Here is a 19861-nt window from a genome sequence, read left to right on the forward strand (position 1 = left end):
ACCCATTATCTAGAGTAAAAAAAACAGAACAAAAACTACTTATTGTTTAAAAGGAGAATCGGTCAGGACACTTCCTTAAATTATATTTTCTTTAAAACACCAAAGCATTCCAGAGAAAAATGTACACTTGGTTTGACCCCTGGCAGAAGGTTCTGACTCATGGTGCTAGGATTGAGGCAGCATAAAGCATAGGATAGTTTCCCTTTAAACAGAAGTTTTGGAAGGATTTTTTCAGATCCTATGTTTACATTAAAAAAAAAAAAAATTAAGTTATACACGTTAACTTTATTAGTCAAAAAAAGAAAAAAAAATTAGAAGTGTAAAAGTAAACACTGGAGCCCGTCGTTGGATTCATCTCGGTATACTGCACGGATTTATCAGGGAGCGGCCCTGCTCATAGGCATTTTAGCGTTTCCCATCATTGAGTGCTCGGCTAAGATGAAAGGAACAAGCGTTCATCCTGTCTGCGGAAAGAAAGCAAAGAACAGTTTATATGGAATCATCATAACTCGGCACCACAAGAAAGCCTTGATAAACAGCTCTATTCAACACTGGCCGGCACCCAGACCCTCCCATGGGCAGAGGACAGACCGCACCTTTATTACTAGGAGTTTGTAGAACCGCTCACCTTTACTTTCCACTCTGTAAACTTTTTTACATTCCCATTTTCAGCATCCGATCAAAGCCAACTCAATGGCCGACACAACCTTCTCTAGCTTCTTGTTGTCCATGTAACCGTCCCCATTCTATCAAATATAAGTAAGGGTTAGTGGTCTACAACGAGATACCGGGTGTACACAATACTATGGCATTGCTGCACATGCCTAAAACTTTTGCACAGAGTAGAAGTGGTTAAAAAAAAAAAAATTAGTATTAGGGATATACATCTCTCTCTCCATCTCTCACTAACAGAATGATGAGATATCCGAATCAATATTTGGTCTCAGCACCTTTTGACTGTGCAATTGTACCTGGAGGAATTGATGCAAAGTCAGGAGACTTTGTTGGATTATAGTCGGGTGGATGAGTAGCCAGCTACACCAAACAGGTGATAATGATCATTATGTGGAGTGAAACAATCATTAACCAAAACAGCTGTGTAGGAGGCTTAAAAACTGGGTAAGGAACAGCCAAATTCTGCTATAAAGTAGTCCCTGGTCATACATCATGGCAAGTCTGAGCACAGCAACAAAACACAAGGTACTGTAGTTATACCGCATCAGCAAGGTCTCTTCCAGGCAGAGATTTCAAAGCAGACAAAAGTGTTGAGCTGTGCTGTTCACAACATTTTGAAAAAGCACCAAGAGTGGCCACAATATTGAGGACTAGACAGTGGTCTGACAAGGAATCTTTGTGTAGAAGACTACACCACCATGATTACTTATCTTTGAAATTGGGAGATGATGTCCAGCAGTACCATCAGTTCAAAACTGTCAACAACCAGTGGGACCCAGCCACGTCTACTGTTCTGGCTAGTCTTCTCTAGAGTGGCCTACATAGAAGAACTGTGGCCTAAAACTAGACCAATTATGAAACATAGGAAATGTAAGTGCAGAAAAATGTCAGCTGGTGCTCTGAACAGATTAGTCAAAAGGTGAAATACTTATCCGCAGCAGAGGGCAGTTTGTTCCAGAAAGGACAGAGATGAGTACAATAATGAGTATCTGCAGACATAGGTCAAGCATGGTGGAAGGTCACTGCAGTTTTGGGGCAGCATTTCAGCAAACTGATCTGGACAACAAATTATAAACTAACATCAAGGAGGACCAATTAGCTTTAAGTTTATTTTACAGCATGACAATGATCCCAAACATCCAGTTAGTGTCATTAGGAACCATCTTCAGAGTAAAGAATGAGGAGTCTTTAAGTGACGATCCAGCCCCACAGAGAACTTATATCATTCCCTTGCCTGGAATTCCAAGAGAAGGATTTGAACAAGCGACATCCACAGAAGATCAGTGGTTAGTTCTCCAGGATATTTGGAACAATCTCCGTGCCAAATGCTTTCATGTATACTGAGAAAAATTGATAAAGGCAAAATGGTGTACACAAAAAAAATAAATAAAAACACAAAACTGAACATGCAGTGTGTAATTAACATTGTAATAAGACTTCATGAAGCCTACTGCCACGTCACAGCGAACCTCAGTGCGTCCCTAACTTTTACAGCCTTAAGGTGTGACGCAGTATAATCTCAGCTGTCAGTGGAACTTTGACCTGTGATTAAACATTAATTCACTAAACATTAATTCACCAAATACACAATATTAGGTGCCAAAAAAAAAAAAGTCAAACCCACAGTTAGGGAAAATATTGGTGTAGACCAGTAATGAAGATAAAGGGGTTTAACTATAAGAACCCTATTAATTACTAGTATAACCCTGCCTTACAGCGGAGGTTGGCACCCTAGGACCTGCGCAGATGGCGACCTCGCTCAGTGTCAACTCCCGCCACCCTGAAATACCCTATAAGACCCTGTAACTAAAAGGGACATTCTTATTGTAAATTTTACTGTGATCAGCAATGAGTAATAAGGTTCAAAATGCAAATACAAAAGGGTTTAACCCCCTTAGTGACCGGGCCAAAGTTTTTAAATTTGACCAGTGTCATTTTATGTGGCAATAACTCTGTAATGCTTTATCGTAGCCCCTGTGATTTGGAGACTGTTTCTTCGTGACCACAAGACATCAGAAATTTGATTGTACCTTTAGTCCAGATGTCATACCACAGAAAAACATACCGTATATACTCGAGTATAAGCCGAGATTTTCAGCGCACTTTTTTGGGCTGAAAGTGACCCTCTCGGCTTATACTTGAGTCAGTGTCGGCCGGGGTAGGGGTTGAGCAGCGGCTGTCACATACTAACTTGCTCCCGGCACTGTCCCTGCATGTCCCATGGTCTCCGTGCAGCTCTTCCTGTGTTCAGCGGTCATGTGGCACCGCTCATTACAGTAATGAATATGCACGCATATTCATTACTGTAATGAGCGGTACGTGACCGCTGAACACAGGAAGATGCCGCCGGCTCCCATAGACCATCTGACAGTGAGACACTGCCAGGAACCGCGCCGGGAGCAGGTGAGTATATCAGGGGAGGTGAGCAGTGCGCGATAGTCACCTTCCTCGTTCCACCGCTGCGCGCTTGCTCTGTCTTCCATCTTCTGGCTGTGACTGTTCAGGTCAGAGGGCGCGATGACGCGATTAGTGTGCGCACCGCCCTCTGCCTGAACAGTCAGTGCAGAGGATGGAAGACAGAGCAGCGCGTAGCGATGGAACGTGGAAGGTGACTATCGCAAGTGCCGGGGGCCTGAGCGAAGAGAGGCGAGTTTGTGATTTTTTATTTTAATTATTTAACAGCAAATGGAGCAAACGTGTGGAGCATCTTATGGGGCATATATGAGGAGCATCTCATGGGGCCATAATGTATGAAGCATCGTATGGGGCCATAATGTATGGAGCATCTCATGGGGCCATCAACCTTTATGCAGCATTGTATGGGGCAAATGTTTCTATGGAGCATCTTATGGGGCCATTATTAACCTTTGTGCAGCATTATATGGGGTATATTTTAATATGGAGCATCTTATGGGGCCCATCATGAACTGTATGGAGCATTATATGGGGCTCCTGATTCAATATGGATATTCAAAAACACAACCTACTGATGTCTCGTTTAATTTTACTTTTATTGGTATCTATTTTTATTTTTCTCTTCGCCACGACAGCACCCACTTGAGAGAGGGGATCCGCCCCTTAGGAACAGGAAACCCTATGGAGAGAATAAAAGGGGCGGTCCCCCTCGCTCCCACAGTTGGTTTCCTGTTCCTAAGGGAACCCATGGAGAAGAGGATACCTAGCCTGGATGCCGCCTGTGCGGTTTACCTGTGAGGACGGCAGGGGCTCCAGTGCTGGAAGCAGCGTCGGGGGTCCTGGTGTCAGTTTTCCCCCCTCTGCTGGCAGGCTCCGTGAGGCCAGGACAGGAGGTCGCATGGATCACGGGCAGGAGGACGCATCAGCGGGCCTGCGGCAGGTATTCATGCTCGATGCGCGACGCCACTGCTAGCGATATGCGCGAGTGTGTAACTGCCATTTGGCTCCCCTGGAGGTTATGTGGAAGCGTCCAGGGCGAGAGCAGAGGAGAGATGACGCCGGGCAGTGCATACAAGATCCAAGATGGCCGCGACCCGGAAGTGGTGAGGACTTCCGGGTTCAACAGGAAGAAGATGGCGGCGCCCAGCATTGAATGATGCCGGCTCTGATTCCTCGGCATCCAAGCATGGCGACGCCACCTCAGGACTCAGCGGTGCCTTCAGAGGTCACAGCTAACTTCCCTCGCAGCAGCGCACGAAAATCCTCCTCAAACAGCACAAAAGAGAAGAGATCTGACCGATCTTCATCTCAGCCTGCGCTTGCATCTCCTCCTCTACGGCCGGTACCTTGACCATCTGCTTCACTGGGGTGAGTGTGTACCCTCCCTATTAAGCCAATCATGGCCCCTCTTATTTATATACCCTAGGCAAAAAAGTGATCAGAAGGGGAGCAAGAATCGAAGCACAGACAATGTGCCTTATGTACCCAGCCCCTCCCGGATACACAAAGAAAATGTGTTATGCCTGTATTGAGAGCACCTTACGTGAGGAAGCCTCTGTAAGATCCGAGGACATCAGACAGATGTTCAGGGACGAGTTACGACCGTTCCGTAGTTCAGAAAGTATTCCTGAAACTAAGAGCAGAAAGTGTAATTCTCCAAGATCAGATCATTCTTCTGATAAGGAAGATACGGATGTGTCCCTGGAATATAATTCCTCGGAAGGGGAGCAAGATATGTGCTTTCCTACAGACAGTATAGATAATCTTGTCAGGTCTGTATGTAACACCATGGGTATAAAAAAGTAAAGACCTTAGGATGGCCACTCTAAGCTGAATGTGCCTGCCCTCGTCAGATCGCAAATGCTAAGCAGCTTGAGGCTGGGCAAGTACCAGCATGGGAGACTGGCTGGGAATTAATACCCGATTGGTTTTGCTGCACAATATGGACCTGGAATGAAAGAATACAATTGGGAGTTTTTTTATTTACAAAGAGGAGTTATCCCTTTAAGGATGAGGACATGTCTGCGTGGGTTAAAACCCCGAAGGTAGACGCAGCGGTAGCATCTACGTCCAAAAAATCCTTACTGCCTGTGGAAGGTTCTGGTTCCTTACAAGCCCCCCTAGATCGTTAAGCTGACTCTTTGTTAAAACGGGCATGGGAATCATGTACTGGCACATTCAAACCGGCTATATCAGCTACATGTACGGCAAGGTCCATGTTAGTCTGGCTTAATGACCTGGAGGAAGGTCTAAAAGGGGGCCTGTCTAGAGAAAAACTGATCTCTTCGTTACCCCTAATCAGAGGCGCTACAGCATTTTTAGCGGACTCATCTGCAGGCTCTATCAGGTTGGCTGCCAAGTCAGCAGGCCTCACTAACGCGGCCCGTCGCGCCCTGTGGCTAAAAGGTTGGAAGGGAGACGCCCAAACAAAAACGAAATTATGTGGCCTTCCTTGCAGGGAGAGCATTCCGAAGACCCATCCTTCATAAAAGAAGGGATTTTAAAAAACCAAAACCGCTGGGCCAATAGAGATAACAAATAAAGAGGCTCTTTTTTTGGGAAACGTCCATTGAAAATGGAAGACAAACCGCGCTAGTGCAGATTTGCCAGTAGGTGGCAGATTGTCCTTTTTTCGCCACACAATGGCGTGCAGTAACATCTAACTCCTGGGCGACTAGCCGCATAACTTCAGGCTTAAAATTAAAGTTTGCCCGAGTCCCTCCGGACTCATTCCTATTGACTTCTTTAAAGTCTCAAGCCCAACAATAATTTTTGGAACATGAAATAATTCATCTCCTATCCAAAAGAGTATTAGTGGAAGTTCCGTTCCATCAGAGGGGAAAAGGTTTTTACCCCCCTTTATTTTTTATCCCAAAGCCTGACGGATCATATAGGACTATAATTATAAAAAAAAAAAAAAAAAAAAAAAAAAATTGAATCTCTTCTAGTAAATCAAACCTTCAAGATGGAATCAATTAGGTCCACAGTAAAACTTCTATTCCCTGGGTGCTTTATGGCAGTCCTCGACCTAAAAGATACACATTACCATCTACCAATTTATATTGAACACCAGCAATATCTGCGTGTAGCAATCATGATCAAGGGGCAAATGCGTCATTTTCAATACACAGCAAGGCCCTTCGGACTGTCAATAGCTCCCAGAGTCTTTACTAAACTAATGTCGGAAGTAATGTTGTTTTTAAAGATTAAAAGATACCCTCATAGTTCCATGTTTAGATGACCTTCTGGTGGTAGGAAACTCCCCCTCACAATGTGAACAGCGCCTATCTGATACAATCTCATCTCTACAGGAAATGGGATGGTTAATTAACTGGGAAAAATCCAGATTATCTCCAACAACCCGTCAGACATTTCTGGGTCTTATCCTAGACTCTGAATGTCAGCGATGCTTCCTCCCAGAATCCAAACAGTTAAAAATAAAAAAGAAAGTACAATCAGTTATTAATAACCCGGTAATTTCCCTTAGAGAAGGGTATGTCTCTTTTGGGTTCCTTTACATCATATATTCCGGCGGTTGCATGGGCTCAATTCCACACTAGGCAGTTACAATACACAATTTTACGGGAAGATGAAAAATTACAAGGCCATTTGAGTAGTCGCCTCTGCCTCCCATTAAATGTGTTAGAATCTCTCCACTGCTGGTTAGAACCAGACCATCTGATTGGTGGAGTCCCTTGGGTGATTAAACCTTCAAAAATAATTTTTACTGACGCCAGTCCTACTGGTTAGGGAGCACATTTGGAAGACCAGATAGTTCAGGGCCAATGGTCTCTTAGTGAGTCGAATGAGTCCTCTAATGAAAGAGAGCTGAAAGCAGTTTATCATGCCATATGGAAATTCCTTCCACAGTTACACGGAACTCACACAAGGATACTGTCAGACAACATGACATCCGTTGCATATATAAACCATCAAGGAGGAACGAGATCAGGAGCTCTCATGTCTATAACAGACGAGATCCTATCTATGGCCGAGATACATCTCCGGTCTTTGTCGGCATTGCATGTCAGTAGTGGAAAATTTGAAGGCAGATTTCCTCAGCCGTCACACTCTCCACCAAGAAGAGTGGGTACTCAGTCGGCATATCTTCAAGATGATAGCCAAGAGGGGGGGCACCCCCGACATAGACCTGTTTGCAACAAGAGGCAACAGACAGGTCAAAAGGTTCGCTTCATTGTTCCTGTCCGACAACCCAGATATCCTAGATGCTCTCCAAGTTCCATGGACATTCCGACAAGCTTATGCCTTCCCTCCATTAATACTCCTTCCGACCGTAATCAGGAAGATAAGGGAAGACAAAGCGAGCATAATCCTAATAGCACCATTCTGGCCCAAGAGGCAATGGTTTTCGTGCCTCAGGGCCATGTCGGTTGCAGATCCATGGATCCTTCCAGAGACACAGGACCTTCTCTCTCAGGGTCCCTTCAACCACCCTCATGTGAAGGGCTTACGGTTGACAGCCTGGTGTTTGAAAGGCAATTATTAAAACTAAGGGGGTTTTCAGAGAGATTGATTGATACCCTTCTACTCAGCAGAAAGAGGTCTACAACAACCATATATGTGAGAATATGGAAAAAAAAAAATAAAAATTCTAACTTTCTACCCTGCAGCTCTATCAGAAGAAATTCCTATTTCTGCAATTTTAGAATTTCTTCAGAAAGGACGTGACTTAGGCTTATCGGTCAGTACACTAAAAGTGCAGGTTTCTGCTCTAGGAGCTCTGTATAGTCACAATATTGCAGGAGACAGATGGGTAGCACGGTTCATCTCAGCATGCCAACGAGCAGAACCAATCCAGATTCCCCACATACCACCATGGGATCGTAACCTAGTTCTAGAGGCCCTAACAGGAGGACCATTCAAGCCTATACACTCAGCCCATATAAAATATGTTACTCTTAAAACAACTTTCCTTGTTGCTTTAGTATCAGCCAGAAGAGTAGGCGATATTCAGGCATTATCGGTAGATCCTCCCTTTCTGTCATTTTTCCAGGATAGGATTGTCTTAAAAACAGACCCTTCTTACTTACCTAAAGTAGGGTCCAAGTTTCACAGATCCCAAGAGATCTTCCTTCCTTCCTTCTATAGTAATCTCACAAATCAGGAAGAGGAAAGGTACCATACTTTAGATGTAAAAAGAGCAGTAATAGCTTACCTAGACAGAACTAGCCCCTGGAGGAAGAGCAGGGCTCTCTTTGTTTCCTTCCAGGGCCACAAGAAAGGTTCTGGTGTCACGAAGAACACGTTGTCTCGATGGATTCAGGACGCAATTTGTCTGGCCTATTCAGCAAAAGGGGAGAATCCGCCTGAGACTGTAAAAGCACACTCTACCCGGGCGATGTCTTCATGCTGGGCTGAGAGAGCGGAGGTTCCAATAAAACTGATATGTAAGGCCGCAACCTGGGCTTCTCCTACTACCTTCTATACTCACTATAGATTGGACTTGTCTTCCTCATCTAACTTGTGTTTCGGTAGATCAGTTCTTAACACGGTGATCCCTCCCAAATGACTATCTCTAAGTCTCTCAAGTGGGTGCTGTCGTGGCGAAGAGAAAACACCGGATTACGTACCGGTAATGCTCTTTTATAGAGCCACGACAGCACCCCTTCACTTCCCTCCCTAATAAGTAAATTTTATATATGAGCACTGATAAGGGTGAATGGTTCTTGTAGTTAGCTATACTTATGTTAACTAAAGATAAACAATGATATTGGATTGCCTACTAATACTGGTGGGCGGTTCCTCTCATTCTCTGTAACCCAACTGTGGGAGCGAGGGGGACCGCCCCTTTTATTCTCTCCATAGGGTTTCCTGTTCCTAAGGGGCGGATCCCCTCTCTCAAGTGGGTGCTGTCGTGGCTCTATAAAAGAGCATTACCGGTACGTAATCCGGTGTTTTGACATTTACTGGTAGCTGCTGCATTTCCCACCCTAGGCTTATACGCGAGTCAATAAGATTTCCCAGTTTTTTGTGGCAAAATTAGGGGGGGGGCGGCGGTTTATACTCGAGTATATACGGTAAGTAACATTTTCTACATGTCTTTACATCAGCACCAGTTGTAAAAATGTTATTTTGTTAGCCTTTTAGGAGGTTTAAAAACGTAGCAGTAATTTTTCCAAGGAAAAATTAAGAAAAAAAAAAAAAAAAAAAAAAAAAAAAAAAAGCACCCCTCGACATATTGAAAACTGCAATCAGGTAGATTAACCCTTCAGGTGCTTTCAAGAGTTAAAGCAGAGTGGCATAACAGAAAGGCGTATTTTTACCACCTAAATGTTGCCAACAGACCACTATAGCTGGAAGACTAAGGGTACGTGTCCACGTTCAGGATGGCCGGCGGTTTGGAAGGAGCGGCAAACTCGCTCCGCCCCCTTCTGGAGACGCGATGATGCCGGATGTGTTCATTGCACACATCCGGAATCATCGCACCCCACACATAGGGCCGTGTTTTACCTTGCGGCGTCGCAAGGTAAACGGACATGCTGCAATCTAAAATACACACCGCATGTCCGGAATTGCAGGGCCGCCGGATGCGTGTTACCACGCATAGTGGAGACTGGATTTCATAAAATCCCCTCCACTATGCTGTAACATCTGGACGCTGCGGCTCTGCGCAGCGTCAAACACGCAGCGTTTCCTGAACGTGGAAACATACCCCAAGGCCGCTATTTAGCCATGAGTTGCTGTAGCAAACATCAGGACCACACAATCATGATCTCAGGGCACCGATGGGGTTAAAAAGGAAGCCCTCACACTCTGTTAACCATTTATAGGATGTAACATACATACTGGACAAAATAATAGAAACACCTAACATTCTGGCATCATAATCTTCGAACATGTGATAAACATGCAAACCATGACATGGTAATGTTTTGTAGTTGATTTGTGTTATGTGATGTGTATGTAAATTAACTGTTTGTTTTGCATAATTGTAAGAACCTGATACCAATGGCAGACCTCTCAGATTTTCAAAGAGGCTAAATTGTTGGTGCTCGTATTGCAGGCGCTAGTGTAACAGAAAGTGCCCGAATGCTTGGTGTCAAGAGGTACTGTCTCCAAAGTAATGACTACGCTTGAAAGAGAAGGAAAAACGTCCGCAGCAAAGCACAGGTCCGGCAGAAAGTAAAAGTTGACTGAGAGACCGGACTCTAAAGCGAATTTTGAGAGGATCGCAAGACCACGGCTCCGAAAATCACTGCTGAGCTCAATGAACACCTACAGAACCCAGTTTCCACGAAAACTGTTCGTCGGGAGCTGCACAAATCTGGATTCCATGGAAGAGCTGCAATTAGAAAACTGCTGCTCTCAATGACAAATGTTTCCAAGCGTTTAGAGTGGTGTAGAAACCTCCAGAATTGGTCCCTCGAGCAGTGGAAACATGTGATATTCTCAGACAAATCATCGCTTACCCTATTTCCGACCTCCAGCCGAGTGTACGTTTTTGGAGACAGCCGAAAGAAGCATTCCATCCAGACTGCCTTCTCCCAACCGTAAAACATGGTTGACCTCCACCTACTATATAATTTGAGGGGGAATCGAGGATCATATCACTCAGATCCGGGTCCATTTTCAAAATACCAAAGTATCTTTGGATGACATTTTTTACATCATATGATTGATCATTAAAAGTACCCACAATTCTCAGTTTCCTCTCAACTCTCCTATTTATCTTGAGGAGTGCAGTTCTCTTGTAATGGATGATTTATGCGCTTTGTTGAGAACTTTAAGGGGGATATCCTCTATCCACAAATGTATCCCTCAAATCTCAAGCCTCTTGGTAAATAGTTTGAGATAGAAGAACAATTTGTTCCGATATGGAGATACTGACCCTTCGGTATACCCCTCCTCAGGAGTGAGTGAGGGTGTGCAGAAGATTTGTGGTGGTCAGCTTGTAGTAAGTTCCAGTAACATTATGACCATCACCATCTCTGGAAATTTTTAAACCCAAGAAGTTGATGGATTCATAATGGATCTCAGACGTAAGTTTTAGACCAATCGTGTTATTCATTTCTGCGACAAGCCTCGAGAACAAGTGGGTGTCTCTGGACCCCAAGACCTGTACATAGTCTATGTACCTTCCCCAAAAGACCATCTTGAGTTTCCACCAGACCTCCTCATCTTCCCTGAAGACAATTGTGTCCTCCCACAGCCCAGGAACAAACTAGCATATGTGGGAGCACAGGTGCTCCCCATCACCATGCCCCTGAGATGGAAGAACTTGCAGTTAAGAAAAATAAATAAAAGTGTAAGCACATACTCAAGTTGATCCAACACATTATGTTGGGAAAAAAAAATAAATAAAAAAAAAAGTTCCTTTTGACCTAAAAACAGTGTTTGACAGCCCTTGAACCCCATGTCAAGTGGAAAGTTACTATACAACACCTCCACATCGACTGATGCCAGATGTACCTTGTCACCTATAACCATATCCTCCAGCCTGATACAGAGGTCATAAGAATCTGATATAAGATGGTGATACTATGAAGGGTTGGAGTATCCTATCCATGTAGAGACTAGAATTATGGAAAACAGAATCAATCCCGGCCACTACTGGACGACCCTCCTTGGGTTAAGGCCTTTGTCAATCACTCATTCAGATATCAATCCTGAATTACTGGATTCAGACAGTAGTGCCTTCAGTTCACTAGCGAAGACTTCAGTGGGATCCCTTCTCAATACCTTGAAGGTCAATTCATCTTTCAGGATGTTTTTACACATACCAAGGTATTTATGATGATCTAATATCACCAGATTTCCCCCCCCCCCCCCTCCTTTATCTGAGGGTTTGAAGATCTATATTCCTTCATGGCAACCAATCCATAAGGGGCCTCCCTCTCTCCTCTAGTCAAATCAGGGTGTAATTCCTGCTCGTAGCACCAATCCTACCGAGCTCATCCGTGAAGAGATTAGAAAGAAATTTCGATGCCACCACGATTCATGTGAGGGGGCATCTTCCTACTCCTAGGTTTGAGGTCAGTAAAAAGGCCCAAACCAGGTGATCTCATTCTCCAATAGATTGGTCAAGTCCCCAATACTAGAGAGATCATTTTCAGTAATTCCATTTGAATGACACTGCTTAAATCATGCGTTTTAAAGAATTTCCTCCATCTTAATTTAGTTGTGAAAAGACTTACATCCTTCAACCAGCCAAATTCATCACAGCGATTTGTAGGGACAAATGATTGGTCTTCTTTAAGGGTCTCTTTCTATGGAGGATAGGTGGCAAGAAGAGAGATAGGCAACAGGATCATCTATCACTTTTTGATGTTGTGTTCTTCCCCCTTCTCTTTTGATTGGTCTGTGCCCATAGCCTTCCCTCAAGGATGATGAGGGTCCTAATGGGGACAAGTCCCTGCTAGCTTTCCCATTTAGTCCTATTCTTCCTACATGTACCACCAGAGGCGCCTCTGCCCCTCAGTGTGATATCCTCCTCAGACGTGGATCTATGTCAGTTGTAGTGTATTAGGGTTACCCTGCACTGCCCCATTTCTTTTGGCTTAACAGCAGATCGTGTTGGTATAGTAATTTGATTAGTGATGTGGTTAAGCATTACTAGAATCTGGAATACATGTCTATGGATCTAACAGGGCTGGTTACTCAGGTTTCATGACCTGTGGCCATAGATAGCTTGTCAGATAGAAGACGAAGGTTACTTAACACAACATTCACAAGGAGTCTAGCTGTGACACACGTCAGATAAAAGCAGAGAAGAACAGACCTGGAGGCCACCAGAAGTTGCTAAGAGGAAAGACATGTCAAACCATAACGAGGACTATTGGGGAGTTAAGGGAATTTGTCACCTCATCAAGCTGCATAGTGTAGGTACGGAGCCTTCGCTTCCGGCAATGAGTCACTGGGCTGCAGTTCTGAACATGTCATGAAGATTTAACATCCAAAAGTAATGGCTGTTGTGACACTAGGGACAGTACCAGGACCAACCAGACGGCAATGGAGTGAGGGGAGCAGGAACTCACCACAAGCAAAGACCTGTGGAGCTGCAGTGCAAGCACTGCAAAGTGTCAGCAGAATAGTCGATTGCGCAGAGTCGGTAACAGACGGGAGTGAGGTACCAGAGAGGAAGACTGGAGCAGAGTCAGAAGCAAGCCAAAAGGTCAGAGCCGGTCAGTAACAGAACAAACAGAAGGGCAGGTCAAAGATCAAGCCGAGTCACACAATGTGGAGGTGGATGTGCAGACAAATAGCCACCCATACACCAGAGGGGCTGAGAAGGTTAACCCCCACATGACCAGGCCAGGGAAAGAAAAATGATAATTACTTACGGGTAATTTGATTTTCCAGAACCATGACAGCACCGTACGTGAAAGATGGCATCCACCCCCAGGAACAGGAAACCTGCCGCAGAGAAAAGAATGGGGCGGCACCTCTCTCCTGTTTTTTTTTCAGAGTATGGAAGATGACCGCCTTGTTAGTACACACTCGTATTACATTTATTTTGTATAGCCCTTTGTTAGTTACATTTTCATGTAATAAAGTGTTTGTTTTTTTTGTGAATCACACAACCATCACCAAGATAGGGCGGGAATTGATGTGGTGCTGTCATGGTTCTGGAAAATCAAATTACCCGTAAGTAATTATTTTTTCCCTTCACCATGACAGCACCGTACGCGAGAGGAAGAAATAGAGAGAATCCTAGGGTGAGACAACAGCAGATAGGTCCATCAAACTTGGCTTTCGGGAGAAAGGTACTAAGTCTAGCCTATAATGTTGGAAGAAGGTAGAGGGTGAAGACCATACTGCTGCTCTACAAATCTGCTCCACCGAAGCGTTTGCCCTTTCCACCCAGGATGTGGCAACAGAACGTGTGGAGTGAGCCGTAACACCTTGTGGGGAAACTTGGCCAGAAGAGGAATATGAAAGCGAAATAGCCGTACGCAACCACCAGGCGATAGTTGCCTTTGAGGCTTTTTTGTCCATTTGTCCCCTGGAAGGTGACAAAGGGCTGATGACTGACGCCAAGATTTTGTGGCTTCTATGTATTGAAGCAGGCAGCGTCTGAAATCAAGACAACGGAAGGTTTGCTCTCCCTGGGATTTTGGTTGATGTCAAAGTTATTTCCTGGTCCCTAGGAAACTGAGTTGACCTTTGGGAGGAAGGCCGGGTCGGTTTTAATAATCACTTTGTCATCCTGGAAGATAGTGTAAAGGGAGGGTTCACCGAAATAGCTTGCAGCTCGCAGGTACGTTGGGCTGAAGTTAAGGCAACCAGGAGGACCGTTTTCAGGGTTAAGGATTTTATTGAAATGGAAGCAAGAGGCTCAAAGGGGGAAACAGGGCATTTAAAACTAAATTTAGATCCCAGGGAGCCACCTTAGGTAATAATTTTGAGGGTCTGGATGTAAAGGAGGCTCGGATGAACCTATAGACCCAAGGGTGGTCAGCGAGTTTTTGATCAAACAGCGCACCCAGGGCAGAGACTTGCACCTTTAAAGTGCTAGTAGATAGTCCCCTCTCTAACCCTTTTTGAAGAAATTCTAGAATCTCTTTTACCGGAATTCCTTGGCTTGTCTCGGACAATTGTCGCCCCGAGAATTCCAAGAACTTCTGCCAAGTTTTTTGGTATTTGTCTGACGTGACCTTTTTCCTGCTAGCGAGCAAAGTGGTCACCAAAGGGTTCGAGAATCCTTTTGCTAATAGAAGCCCCCTCTCAAGTTCCAGGCGGTGAGATGTAGCCTGTGTACTTGGGGTTGTTGAACTGGTCCCTGGTGTAGGAGGTCCGGGGCATCCGGAAAGATCCACGGGTCCGAGATAGACATGCGTCTGAGCCACGTAAACCATGCCCTTTTCGGCCAAAAGGGAGCTATGAGGATCACTCGTGCCTTGTCCTCTCGATTTTTCTTGAGGACTGTTGGGGTTAACTGTATCGGGGGAAATGCGTATGCTAGATGAAAGTTCCATCTGTACAGAAACGCATCCACTCCCTCCGGGTGTTCTCTTGGGTTCAGGGAAAAGAACTTCCTCACCTTCCGATTTTCTTTTGTGGTGAACAAGTCTATTTCTGGAATGCCCCAGCTGGCACATTTTTCCCAAATATTCCCTGGTTTAGGGACCACTCCCCTTGATGTAATGTGTGACGGCTTAAGAAGTCGGCTACTTGATTCTCTGACCCTTTTAAGTATGTTCCTGTTAAGGAAAGAAGGTTGTTCTCGGACCATATGAACAGTTCTTTGGCTTCTGCCATAAGGGATGCTGATCTTGTGCCCCCTTGACGATTTACATAGGCTATTGTTGTGTTGTCGGACAACACCACCACATGTCTTCCTCGTATACTTTATCCTATATGAAGAAGTGCTTGCCTTACTGCCGACAATTCTTTTAGATTGGAAGACGCTGCTCTCATTGAAGACCCCCATTGACCCTGTAGGACCTGATCCTCCAAGTGTGCTCCCCACCCCCATGGACTCGCATTGGTAGCAAGGACTACTGGATTCTGCACTGACCACGGCACTGCGTTGCTTACATTTTCTGTTCTCAGATTGTATGGATTCTTCATTTGTTCAGCAAGTATCTGCCATTGTAAATCTCGTGTGTGACTTTGTGCCCACCAGGTTGCTGGAACCGTTGCCGTTAGAACCCCTAATAGCGACATTGTATTCCGTAGTGAGATGGCCTGTCGTAGCTGTACTTTGTTGAATAGTTTGAATTTTCCTCTGTGGGAGGACACATTCCTGTTTCACTGAATCCAACAGGATCCCAAGGAATTCTTGAGGTCATCTTCCATTCTCTGAAAAAAAAACTGAGGAGAGAGCTGCCGCCCCATTCTTTTATCTCTGCTGCAGGTTTCCTGTTCCTGGGAGTGGATGCCATCGCTCACCATGCTGTCATGGTGAAGGGAAAAAGTAGAATACAAACCTGAATCATGACAATGGCATGTGTGTACAAGTCACTTTAATGCAAGTAAATTCTGTGTTTTAGAGAAATTCATAGTTGAAGTTGTATGCTAATACGGTGTAAGTGCAGTGGGCGGGAGAACTGCACTTAGAACTTTCCTGCCTCTCATCTTCCCACCCACTGCATACAAGTTACCCATCACAAGAGGAAGTCAGGAGAGACCTTATCCAAATCAGATCTACTGCTTTGCAATGATGAAGGGCAGACACTGAAACAGATGTATCTGGTTTGGCTTCTTATCCCAAGGCTCATTAAAGGGTTGATATTGACCTTTATTATTGCTACTATCAATAGGTGGCACTAGAGGTCAAGCCCTCCTCTCTGAAAAGGTTATTAGAGCTCATGCATCCATGCCAATTCTGGACTTCCCCTTCTCTGCCCTCGCCGACACTAAATATACTGAATCCCCTCTGAAATCTGTGAGAAACCTCTTGACTGCCGCCATCTTTAAGAAATGGAGAGCCAAAAGGTGTACATAGCCTTTAAGCATGCTCTCAAATGTCAACATTATCCAACATGTCCTTTGTTAAAATTTAAAGGCGGTGTATATGTGGATCCTCCATATTCACTGACCTTGGAAAGTAGCAAGTGTCATTCATCATAAATGAGTGATAACGACTAGTGATGAGCAAAAGTGCTCAGATAAGGTGTTATCCAGGCATGCTCATGTGCTAACAGCATCTTCGGCGTGCTCGAACATCATGTCAGAGTCCACTCCTGCATGTCTCATGGCTATTAGGCAACTGCAAGACAGCTGTGGGGACTTGCATTTTTCGAGCACCTTGGAAGTCACTCAGCACCTGAGCATGCTGAAACACCTTATCCAAGCACATTCGCTCATCAGTAGTAGCAACTCCTCAGGGGCGGGACTTCATCAAGCCAACTTTCTAAGGATTACAGACTGGTCAGTAGCACCAGCCATTTTAGGGACCAGTTACCTTCTTTGAATGGACAAGCTTCCCATTAACGGACACTTCAAACCACCCAGTGGATGTCGGGGTACCTTCCCCATCCTGTAAAGAACAAGTCAAAAACCATGAAGATCATAAGCCATTCTGCAGTCACAACCACAAATTGAAGAGTTCAACTTACAATTTTCAGCAGGCCAGGAAACAAGCTTTCCAAGTCATCCTCCAACTGCTGAAACTAAAGACAACATTATACATTTACTTATTTTTTGACACTAGTCACTACAGAAAAAAAAAAAAAAAAAGCCATTTGAAGACATCCTTCTCCACCCCATACCCTATCCTATCCTCCACACAGGCATCCCTTTTAGGAACAGATACTGAATGTTATCACAACAGACTGTAGAGCAAGAGCTCTTACCAGAGTCTAGTGTATGACACTGACATCTAGTGGCCAATATGAAAATGGCAGTGAGTAATGGTAAGTCCCCAACTACGCACTTTCCCATCTATGGGCAATTACTGTTAAGTGAAGGGGTGTAATGAATATTACTGTGACCGGAAACAGATACATTTAAAGAGAGGAAATCATAGTACAAAAGTCTTAAACATGATAATCATCAAGACCTTACTATGTAACCAGACGAGGAACCTTACCTTGGGGAGGTACCCTCAGGCACCACTAGAAGGGGAGAAAAAAAAAATATATTTAATTATGAATAAGATTTTTCTGTGAAAACGAACTACATGCAGCTAATTAAGAGACAAAACATACTATGTACTGATAACTAAATGAAGGATTTGTTAGTAAGATGAACAGTCCAGCATCCCCTCCTGTGATAAGCAGCCCACTCTCTATGGACTTTGCCCACAGAGCCTGGTGTGGGCTGGGTCAGCTTTCTGGCGGTCATAAACAACGCCGATTTTGTCAGAACCGCTGCACCCAATAATCAGTGATACATCATTGGATTCAGCTTCTTCATTATGCTGCTCTCAGCTTCAGTAGCAAAAAAAAAAAAAAAAAAAACCTGACACTCCCTTTAAAGCCATATTCACACAATACATTTTTGCTGCATTTTTCTTTGCTGGCAAAACCTGAAATAATAATAATAATAAATTCCCACAGCTCCATGAGTTTTTGTACCAAAACATAATACTCACATTCCCAGGAGGAACAGCAGAGGACACAACATAAAGCCAGAGTTATCACATAGGGGGGCATAGTTATTATACAGTGAGGTGTGGGGGAGGGGACGGGTGTAATAAGAGACAACAGGAGAGGGGAGGTGACACACAGACCCTGCAGCTGTCGCTGAAGCAATGGCGGCGCTGCTCTCACCAGTACACGACGTGGACCTCGACCTTCCGCGCTTCAGACATGATTCCTGTGTCTCTCCGCAGCTGTCACCGACACCCAGAGACCGGACCCAGCACATAAATACCTGCCGGCCATGCCCACAGCGGACTCACAGACCGGACTGCACCACACAGCAGAAGAGGTGGGGGACTAGGACTGTACCATTCTACACTCGTGCTAACAATGCCTCGCAGAAAATGAAAAAAAGTTGAAAATGTAACGAAGCTGTGTGTCCTATCAGTACATTGCATTCTACGCTAACGTGACTCATTCTCAACCATGTTTAATAAGCAATACAAAGCTCTGATCAATGGATCGTTCCATTGGGGGGTTACCCCCCCCCCCACGATTGACAATGAAACCTTCCAAATGAGAGCTGAGACTGCTGCCTTGTGCGCACGCGCAGCTGCTTTTGTATGAGCTGGCAGTCTTATTTCTAAGGTTAAATTCCCACTGGGCGTTTTTTGCACCGATTTTTACTAATGCTGAAATTCGGCTGCTTTTTTACAGTACCAGCAAAGCCTATGAGATTTCAGAAATCTCATGCACACACTCATTTTTTTATCATTAGTATTTTGTGCTTTGCATGTTTTTTTTGGCCATGTCACTTTTTTCAGCGTTTTTCACCCATGAATGGGTGGTGAAACAATGCAAATCCGCTGGTATCATTTTTTTGTTGCAGAAAAGTCGAGGACAGCAGGATGTGAGCTCACAGTCAGCTCTACTACATCTAGATGGCAAGCTGCATGGTTGTATGAGGCGATCATACAGCCTGTCACCCAGCAGAGACATTGAGCAGCGTCTGCTACCACTGACCAGTGTCTCACGGCGACATCAGACAGGTCCTATCAGTTCACAGCGAGACACTGAGCAGCGGTAGCACGTGGTACTTGGTGTCTGCTGGATGACAGGCTGTATGGTCCCATCATACAACAATGCAGCCTGCCATCTAGATGTAGCAGAGCTAGAACCATAGTGGGACAAATGGATTAGCTGCATCTCTGCAGAAAGGTGAGGAATGTTGTTTTTTATTAAGTATTTTGCAGATAACGAGGGCTTCGAGGGAGTAGGCGAGGTCATAAGTATGGCTTAATTAAGATTAATTAAAGGAGTCTGTGTCATTCTCTCAAAGGACTTTATTATGGGTGTCTGTGTTTTCATACAATGTAACTATGAGGTTGGTATTGGGAGGCGGGGTTAGTAATGGGGGCAGGGCCGCCATCAGGGCATGACAGCCATGACTGGCGTATGGGGCCCGGTGAGCAGAGGGGGCCCGCATCGGGCCCCATCTCATCTGCTCACCGGGCCCCCCCCTGCAGGCGCTGCAACACACTATTGACGTGCGGGCCCGTGCCCGCACGTCAATAGTTAACAGCGGCCGCCAGCCAGTCGGAGGCTGGCAGCTGACTTGAGCGGCCGCAGTGCGCAGTCGCACTTCGCCGGCGTCTGACGTCATTGTCAGCCGCAGGCGAGTGCGTCCTTCACCTGCGTGGAGGAAGAGAGCTTTCCCCGCCGCAGGAGCATGGCAAGGTAAGAACTCTTTTTTTTTTTCTTTGAGCGCGGCGATCCAGGGGGGG

At 45.0% G+C, this 19861-nt stretch overlaps 1 protein-coding gene across 1 annotated transcript; it reads right to left on the bottom strand.

The window, feature by feature from the left end:
* Nucleotides 1–265: 265 nt before the first annotated feature.
* SELENOW (selenoprotein W) lies at nt 266–18402 on the bottom strand. The gene is made up of 6 exons (XM_077285710.1): nt 18267–18402; nt 17585–17609; nt 17112–17165; nt 16958–17032; nt 629–746; nt 266–464 (listed from the first exon to the last, which is right to left on the bottom strand). Exons 1-5 carry the CDS (start codon nt 18305–18307, stop codon nt 669–671), a joined length of 273 nt encoding a protein of 90 aa, XP_077141825.1. The 5' UTR covers nt 18308–18402; the 3' UTR covers nt 266–464; nt 629–668.
* Nucleotides 18403–19861: the final 1459 nt, after the last annotated feature.

This window comes from Ranitomeya variabilis, chromosome 2, assembly GCF_051348905.1.
Source record: "Ranitomeya variabilis isolate aRanVar5 chromosome 2, aRanVar5.hap1, whole genome shotgun sequence".
NCBI lineage: Eukaryota > Metazoa > Chordata > Amphibia > Anura > Dendrobatidae > Ranitomeya > Ranitomeya variabilis.